We start from the raw sequence: 9,903 nt of genomic DNA on the forward strand, positions 1-9,903 counted from the left end.
TGTTTTCTGCAAATCCCAAGTAATTCTTAGAAGGAAATATTCTTGCAGAAGCCCTGCTGATTATCCACAGAGCCAGCCGACCACACATAAAACCAAATTGAGAAATATAATTTATAAAAAATAGTTTGAGACTGAGGAGTTAATAAAAAACTAAACTCAAGTGTAACTGCCAATACAGGACTGTAGCCTGGAGCTGAAGTGGAGTCTGAGAACCCCACACTTCCAATTCTCTGACTCAGACATGGAGACATGAGGCAGTGCATTCCAACAGGCACTGCACTCAACCACACACTCAAACACACTCAGTCGCTGCTTTAAATATACCAAACATGCTGGTTAATAAAACTTTAGTTACTATTTACACTTTATAATAGAAGCAATAACATTAAACAACTAAGGCCAGTGGCTCTTCTTTGGGGAGAGTCAGGAAAAAAGAGATTGAAGTATAAAAATATTAAATAAAGTCTAACCTGTTCCTTAAGTCCTTTTACCTACAACACTAGCTGATAATTTGTGCAATTGCAAACCTGGAATACAGTACCCGCTCTTGGGATGCCCTGATAGACTTCAGTATCTGTGTTATTCTTTTGTATCAAAGAGGGTAAAGATGCGGCACCAGGAGAGTGATCTATTCTAAAATATACACCAGCACATAGAAGATACACTGGGTAGTTACTTAGTTCTTCAGAAAGCTATGTAGTTTTTTTTTTTTTTTCTGGACTAATTACAACAATAAAGAACGTGAGCTTGAAAGCATCACCTTTTGTAATAAGCCCTAAGTTATCAGCTCAACTTTATTTTTAAGTGCTCTTAATACTAAAGTTGCTAAGACGGCCCAGGCTGGATTTCCCCTCCACTTCTTCTGTATTTCCTATATTATAATGAGTTCTCACTGTATTGCACACTGTACACTTCAATAGATTCACAAGTTTAGTTTAAAGTCATTTTTTTTTTTTGCCCTGGTAATTCAAAGCTTAAAGATGGAATTTTCTAGTGTAAAGTCTTACTAAAAATTTAATCAAAATATCATTTGAATTTAAGTTTAATAAAATGATACCACTGTATGAATTCTCAACAACTGTACTATATAATCATTCCTATGAGGTTTTTAAGCTTTCTTTTCATATTATACTGGTTGTTAAAAGACAAAAATAATTTCAACATACGTATACCATCTACTGATACACAATCTACACATTGATGTACATACATACATACAACTATAAATACCCACAAATACAACATTGGCAGGGGACAGAAAGCATTTCCTTTGACATATGACATACATACTTTCTATACAAGTATTTCCCCAAATGCTTCAATACAACAGATATACAAATAAATTACAAGGGATGTGCCCACAAGACCTAAGGAAACCTACTGTATGTACAAGTAACTTGCTGCATTCCTTGCTCCTTGCTCTTGCATACAAGTCAGCAAACTGCCATGCAGATTCAAGTATTTACTGACATTCTCTCCACATGCAATGAGCCAACTGCTATAAGATGCCCACTATAGATACAGAATGAGAATGACCTCAGATATCAGTCCTGTTAAGTATGAAGGATGGAAAAGGAGTCTGAAAGGAAGTGCAGTGACAAAGTACCTCTGTAATATGCCAGGGATTAGTTTTTGTGGCTTGATAGAGTCCTCTGGAAGGCATGATGACAGTGGATGTCAAATGGGTGCCGAGACTTCTGCTAATTTACCAGCTGCCTGGCCTGGGTGAATGAAGGTAAGAAAGAGGTGCTGGAGCCTGTAAAACTGACTGGTCTGTTTCTGTCTGAGTAACACAGAGGCTCTGAAACAAGAGCTGATATGCCTCAGACCGCAAGATGCATTATCATTCTTGAACCGCAGTATATGTTTAACTGATGCTATGATTCTGCTTCGGCGCTAGTGTGAACTTTATAGGGAAAATACACTGCTACTTGAACTACAACATTATCATTTTCTGCTAAAACCAGGAAGATGGCTGCTGATCTGAAAAATATCTTATATCCATAATAGCTAAACCACAAATACTTAGGTGTTCAGAACTAACAAACTTAATGTCAAGGAAGGTTGACCTGATGACTAATAGAAAAAAAAAAAGCCAAAGAATTAAAATTCCACGTTCAGCTAACTTCCTCTAAGGTCTCTCTTATTTGGGAAGACAATGGAAAATTGACTTCTAATAAAAAGGCAGGTGATGAGTATTTCAGGATGGTCTTTTCTTATTTCAGAGCATGGTCCTTCATCCTTGCTCTTTACATGATAAAGGGGCAGAAGGTGAAGAAGAACGTTTGTACCTTCCTGCTCTCAACTTCCCAAGGAGATTATAACACAAACCTAGCTAGGCTTTGAAAACCAGGAAGTTTTCCTCTTTCAGAACCAATTCCCTTACACTACGTTGCCTTGGAAATAGTCCTTACCTTCAGGATGAGGGGAAAAAAACAGAGGGGCACAGAGCACCTTACACACTATACAAGATCGTTGCATGAGAAAATGGCTCTATCTAAGCACAATTTTAAAAAGTTACATATAACCTATAAGTTATTTCAACCAGAGGAGTCTTCTACATGCTGGTTTCCTTTGGAATTGGAAAGATAAATAAGTAACAGTTGACTTAATTAGACATTACTAAGAGTTAGAAAATCATTTTCAGAAATGCTAACGATATACCAATAAAACAAGGACTCTAAGTAGAATTTTTAAAACTGGGTTCCTGGTAAATGGTTTTAGAAGCTAGCATGTGGGGGTAGGGGTGGAACCCAAGATACACACAGATTTTATACAAGGGGTGCTTCAATGGTCAGCTTTTCAACAAGACTATCTTTTCAATACTAAGAACCATCCTTTAAGGTATTAATGTAAGATAGATAATGCTTTATCATATGGAGAGGAATTCCAAGACTCCAGGGCACCGAGGTAGGGATGACAGAAGGTATAGGAGGGACAGGATGAAGTACCATGGAAAGGAAAGGGACAAGAGCTCCCGGTACCGTGTACTGGGCAACAGGCTTAGCAGAGCTGTTCAATGGACCACCTTCCATTTCTTAGGACTCAATACTGTGGGAGAAATGGGGTTGGCTATGGGCCAGACTCCTAGAGTCCCATCAGATCTGAGAATGCAGCATCCTTCCAGAGGCCTCAGGGAAGACACATTTTTAGCCTATCCCCAAAGGTAGACAGCATTACACTAGGGCAGGCTGGGATTCTGACTCACAAAAGACTGCTTCAGTTATTTTTTCAAGATAAATGATGTAGACAGAGTAGTCTACAGCTTTAAAAGTGCCTTTGTCATCTGATTATCTATAAGCATGTCCAGAAGCTCTAGAGCCAACACTAGTGAGTCCTGTAACAGGAACAGTGGCAGAGCTCATGCTAAGGGTAGTCCCAGACAATTCTCCATGTCAGAAACTCTGCAGCAAGGTACCATTCAATGTATATTAGATACTCTACATAAGTACACACATTCTATACATATAGCACACACTGTGGACAAACACATTTAGACATGTTAACTGTTCAGCTACTGATGCTCAAAGATGATGCTCAAGACTCCAAGGTCTTGGTACCTTTCCCTTCAGGGATTACAAATACTTAGGCAAAAAGCAAACAGTGACAGTTCACCTTCTAGAAGAAAGGCAACTTGCTTGGGGAATACTGGATTCACTAGGATGCTGTGAAATAGTTCGGGTATATGGAGCTACAATGTTAACTGCCATATTCGCTTCATGGTTCTGCAATATAAATTAAATCACTGCCTTTACTTAAACAAGATAGAAGTTTAAGGAAGTTTTTCCAATAGTGTGGCAAAATACCATGAAGCAAGCAGCTACCGTATTGGAGAGAAGTGTTACTATTCTGGGGCACAAGCAAGGTGGGCATGTATAGAGGTGGAAGAAGTACAGGCTAATACACAGTCCTGTGACTAAATGCTAGTACATCCTAATGAGATGTCTCTATAAACTACCGGGGTTTTTTAACAGGCTTACTCTAACTTACTAGAATCATGCTATTCATGCAAGAGCAGCTGATTCTCTGGTCATAGTACCTTCAACTAACCAAGTCGAAATAGAGGAAATATTTAAGGAGAATAAAGAATATCTAAATGTCATCCTGTTAGTTTTTGAAGATACTTGGATGGGAAGATAGCAGTTTTAGAGAATACAGTTTCAAGGCTGGAAACTGTCCAGTTTCCAGCCACAGAGGAAGCTCACCGTTTTCTTCCTCTAGTCTACTTAATACTTTAAATTGTAAAGGGACTGCTTTGACTGTAAAGTGGAACCATTTTGAATGCAGGAAAAAATAAGATTAAATGTATACAAGTAATTCCAGGAGCAATATTAATAGTGACACAGCAAGATGGCTGTAGAGGTGGAGATGAGAATAAGCTAAGACGCTGCTCATACATCAGACACCTCCATCCTCAGTCACTGTGATCAGACTGATTTCATAGTCTGTCTGACGGCCTGATCTTGATGAAGAACTGCAGCTGTGTCACTCCTTATTTGTCTTGATATAGAAAAGAAAGAGAAGAGTATGTGTGGGGGAAGGTGGAATTCATTTCCAACATTGTTTTGTTTCAACCAGGACATGATCTATGCCTGTACATCTATGTTAAATGAATCTATTCCTGGATGGAAAGGTATCAACCACAGAGATGATTTTGATTCCTAGTCTAGATTCCATGGGAGTGAGGTAACATTTCTATAGAAGACCATACATCCTACTGCTACAGCTCCAAAGAGCTGATGACTGCCACCAGCGTTTAGAAAACAAAAGTGGCTCGGGATCAAGGCATCCTCAGGCTCCCTTCAAGCAAGATGACTCCACTTCTGAATTCCCTTGCATGGCTGGAATGGAATGCACACCTGAGACAAACTCCTGTGCCTCCCTAAGGTCTCCAGTCCTGTCATCCTCGTGCTCCCTTTTGTCCTGTGTCCAGCACCAACAACAGGTGCCAGGAAGAACGCAGAAGTGTCCCAGCTTGGGACACCTTGACTCCCAGCACTGCCATTTTTATGTGAGCAACTATGAACTTTCAACTTCACCTCCGTGACTGGGCAGGATTTCACATGTAAAGTCTAGGATTTACTAAAAGCACAATGCTTGTCCAGTTATGGGTTTCACAATGGATTAAAAATTCAAACCTAAAAAAAATACAACAACTGATTGGTAATACATAAAATAACTGTATAGAAGTGCAAATAAGAGAAAGCAGAAGAGAAAGGATCTGTAACCCTCCTCCTCACAAAAGGTGCATTAGTTATAAAGTTGTCCAAATCATCAAAGCAAAGGAACTCAAGAGCAAAGACACCTGTACAGAAACTAACAAAAATATATAATAGAAAAGGTTACTAATGCACCGTTTAGTCACAGACTGTTTTTTAAATATATTCACGGATTACCAGAAAGATCTTGAAAAACCCTATTTTGCTCCATGACCAGCACCTCCTGGCCGCGGATGGATTCTAAGTAACTTTTTGCTTAATGCCCGGTGTTTCAGGTCGGTGGTCTTTTCTCTCTGACACGTTGCGCTTGACCTTGGCAGTGACTGGAGATGCATCTGGGTTGAGGGAAGGACTTGAGTGTGACTTCTTCAGTCCCACGGGCTCATTTCCATCGGTAGTCAGGAGTTCTTTACCTCCTTCTTTCAGAATGCTGACATAAATCTCATAACGGGTTTTCTAAAGGCAAAATCAGAGAAGTGTGGTCAGTACAGTTTACAATTACATGTGTGTAGCACACCTAGCATGTTCTTACACACGACATCATACGTTTTTGAATATCTGACTTTATCCCAAGCTGACAAAATACTTCTGTACCCATAACTGTGAAACGATGACTGCCTCATTTATTCAGGTAAGAAATTAACCTACAATTTCCATTAGTATTTATTCTAGATTCGGAAGGAATGCCAACATACTAAATAGAGTACAGGCATCTGAAATGCACATGCCCAAGAGGGTATGGGCAGGAGGAGCTTAACTGGATTGTTCTTCCACTCTGAATCCACCTATTGGTCAGCTGTCAGACAGTAATTCATTCCACAAGCCATTTTGAGTTTCTACTGCTTTTCTTCAAGGATCAGCCAATTCTCAGCCTCAAGAGTATGAAGAACGGTTGCCAGGAAACAAGATGAGGCCCGCGGCCCGTGGGATTGCTTCCTGGTGTTTTTCTCACTCTACACCATTTCTTTTGTGACTGGCTGTTGAAGGAATGGCATCTCTGTTTCTCATAGCCCCTTACTTCCCCTCCCCCATCTCTCTTGTGCTAAGATATTTTATTTTCTAATCACCAAAAACACTGTAGAGACATTTGTTTTATCATAGCCCCAACAGTGTTGTTTCTGTCCAAGGAACTTGTCTAGAACTGTTGCATAGACATTTTGAAAATTACAGATTTCTGATTTGATACATTCTAGTCAAACTATGCTTTTCAGCATGCCACTTCAACACAGGAGGACTCTGGGTAAGCCCTACCGTGTTTTATTTCTAAACAAGAGCACACCACACATAAAGCTTTCTAAACAAAGGAAGGCAAATGTGCTTAAGACTATATATCTTTCTGGAATTTTTCTAGTCAGATTAAGGGTCTGTATACATCTGCTGCAAGTGCCACATTTCCAAGTTATTTTGCTCAGTTAGGTGGTCAGCCTGTCTGCAGTCGAGTACGGCACTGGCTTTGGTGATGACATTCCTTGAATGTCCTCATGCTAACATGAAGTTATTCACACAATTCCTACAAAACTTGTAACATTCCTACTCCTTTTCACGTCTAAGGAAAAAAAGAAGCTAAAACTCAGAAGGCCCTGTAGGAAGTAACTTGATGAATTCCAAGCACAGTTGACAGCAAAATCCACTTTGTAAACAGTTTCTTTCTAGAAAATACTATATATATTGTAGGAAGGACTCACAGACACTGTTGGTTAGCCAATCAAAAGCTATTCTTAATCTCTTCTTTCTTGTCCCTGAAGACCGACACTAAGTAGGCAGCAGCTTGCCTAGCCCCTCCAGCAACTAGGATGGGCATTCGACACTCCAGAGACAAGTAGTTAGAAAAGGAATGCTGGGAGCGACTCCCAGGATGGGCATCAGAACAGAATTTAGCAATGCTATAACCTTACTCTTTGTAAAAAGGTTTATTTTAATGATGTATATGTATCCAAGTACAGTACCTTCAGAGACCAGAGGCATGAGATATTCCTGGAGTTACGGGTGGTTATAAGCTGCCCATCATGGGTGTTTGTAATTGAATCTCAAAGCAATGTGCACTCTTAAGCATTGAGTCATCTCTCTAGCTTCATAGCCTTCCTCTTTCCCCTCGTTTGACATGATTCCTAAAGCTGCTACCATGTGATGTGGGGCAGGGTGTATGGAGACAAAAGGAAAACATGCTTGGCCTGAGGGAAAATGAAAAGACCTCCCGACCAAAAAGAGGAAAATGTCTGATTTTCTGGTCCAATGAACTGAATTCAAGTCTAACCCCCCACACCCCCAGACTCATAAAGACAAGCCACAACTTTCTGTATGTAAGAAGGCACTATCAACCGTCCTTATTTGTCACTGAAAGTATTACCAATTGATAAATATTGCAATTTTCAGAAAGAAGAAAATAAAAGAGAACATGCTAAACATTACCTCAGAAGGCCACATGAGAGCTTAGTCAGGGCATTGCTAATTAAAAGGTCATCAGCATTACATGTGCTACATGTGTTGCCCATCAGAAGACCAAGCTACATGAAACCCAATGATACCCTCGTTCTACAACTATATTTATTATAGGATGTTATTATGCTGTCTCCAATCTATCCTGGTGGTAAAATTAAAATAGTGCAAAGATTATTTTCATTGAGTATATGATCTTGTATATGTGACTTATTGGTAGTTTAAGACTAGACTCAGGAAGAACAGTGTGACACACTATTCCATGAACTGAAGCATTTATGTGGTGAGGGGATATGAAAGACAGTGTATGTATAAGCCACAAAAGGATGCAAGGAGGGAAGGTGGTGGCAGAAGATAGGGCTAGTTCCTATTATCGTGACGAAGCAGATCATTCTGAGAGTTTACCTGAAAAATGCATGAAGGAAAGCATTTTCATCATGCATCTCATAGATCCACTACAATGCTGGTACCACAAGCCAGTGCCCTACCAAATCTGATGCAAGCACAGCCACCTCAGGGACAGACAATTAGAGAAGCTGTCCAGCTGACTCTGATTACTTCTTTAACACTCATGTACATTCTGCTCAAAAGACACTGGTGTGAGACAGAGCATGCTGTCACTACTCAAGGTATCCCAAAGGCCGCTGATCCTTAAAACACTTCTAAACCCAGATCCTTCAAATGGCCTAGATACCACACATCTCTGCTGTCACTCCTTGTGTCCCCAACACCACAGTGTTTCTCTTAAAGAACTCTCTGGGCTACAGTGTACCAGAGGTACTGCTTCCTGGCTGCCCTTGTATACGCCAGACACACACCTTCAGGGCCTCTTGCCTTTCTATTTTCTTAACTCCCAAATTGCTTCACCCATAAATCCACAGAGGTTACACCCCACTTTCAGATTTCTCAATCACTGTCACACCATGGACTGTAGTCAGAAATAAGACACCTCTTCTCCTCCCTTTACTTGCTTCTCTCCTCATCAGTCCTCCCTGCTCCACCAGCCTTTTTATAAAACCTTATTTATTAATATTTTGCCCCCTAGATGCTTAGAGATGAAGGCAAAACAATTGCTTTTGTTATTAAGAATAAACATTGAATACTCACTGAATATATGAAGGAAAAAGAGTATGTGTAAGAGAAAATAAATTTACCCAAGTCTAGCAGAAGATATATTCTAGACATATTTTATGTATACAGTCTATGCCAACTTTTAAAAAATGAAAACAACAGGGATTTAGATATTGACAGTAGATGCCTGATAAGTTATTAGTTCAAGAACTTCTGAGAATACATTATTATTTTAGGTATTCCACTATTCCTATGTCTTCCATGAATCACTAAGGTCTAACTTGTCATTCCAAGACTTATTCCTTCTCTGCTCATATCTACTTGATCTTGACTGTCGAGATATTGTCTGTGACAAACCCTAAGCAAGGGACCAAATATAAGCTGCCTGGCTAAGACTGAGTCCTTCTCTTCAGAGACAGACAAATATTTCAAAGGACCATAAAACACAGATCTATTTTATGAGCATCTCTTATGGAGCAGTAAGAGAAGAACAGACTTTATTACCCACTGTAAGCTTGACGTGATAAATTGGACTACTCTGCCTGTACTCTGGCACTTCTGCATTTGGATAGTGAGTTGATCTTATTCTGATTGGCGAGGACCCTCTAGGTTCAAACCCACAATTGCACACTAAAGAGATACAGCTTTTACAAGGGTTATTTACATCTATCTGCATGGTGATTCTCACACCCCATTTTAATGTAATGTGTTATGGTCATATTTATGCCTTGATTTGGAAACTAAACTAAGATTAGGTAAGCCCCTGGGTCAGAGAATAGTGGCTTCTCTCCTTACTAATTAGAATCAATTAGCACTAGACAGGCAATAACAATATTGAAGGATTATACTTCACTGATATGTTTTATAATTCGATGATCCAAATGAAGTATGTAGGAAAGAGAAGGCAAATATCAAAAAATAGGCTTTTAAAATTAACTTAATATTGCTCCAAAAAGTCATCACTACATAGTAAACTAACAGTAGCTGATCAGGGGCCTTAAATCAGATGGGATGTTAACAATGACTCTATGAAAAGCTCACTGTTCCTCTTTCTCCACATCCTCGCCAGCATCTGCTGTCCCCTGAATTTTTGATCTTAGCCATTCTGACTGGTGTGAGGTGGAATCTCAGGGTTGTTTTGCATTTCCCTGATGATTAAGGATGTTGAACATTTTTT

At 39.6% G+C, this 9,903-nt stretch overlaps 1 protein-coding gene across 9 annotated transcripts in view; it reads right to left on the reverse strand.

Moving 5' to 3' along the window:
* Positions 1-333: 333 nt before the first annotated feature.
* Psd3 (pleckstrin and Sec7 domain containing 3) overlaps positions 334-9,903 on the reverse strand; it is a 508,951-nt gene continuing 499,381 nt past the window's right edge. For all 9 annotated transcript variants that reach the window (XM_029480436.1, XM_029480438.1, XM_029480437.1 and 6 more), the window contains one exon: positions 334-5,675. In XM_029480436.1, coding sequence (XP_029336296.1) covers positions 5,460-5,675 — 216 coding nt within the window. In that variant the 3' untranslated portion in view covers positions 334-5,459. The remainder of the gene's footprint in view (positions 5,676-9,903) is intronic.

Source organism: Mus caroli, chromosome 8 (assembly GCF_900094665.2).
Source record: "Mus caroli chromosome 8, CAROLI_EIJ_v1.1, whole genome shotgun sequence".
NCBI classification, from domain to species: Eukaryota; Metazoa; Chordata; class Mammalia; order Rodentia; family Muridae; genus Mus; species Mus caroli.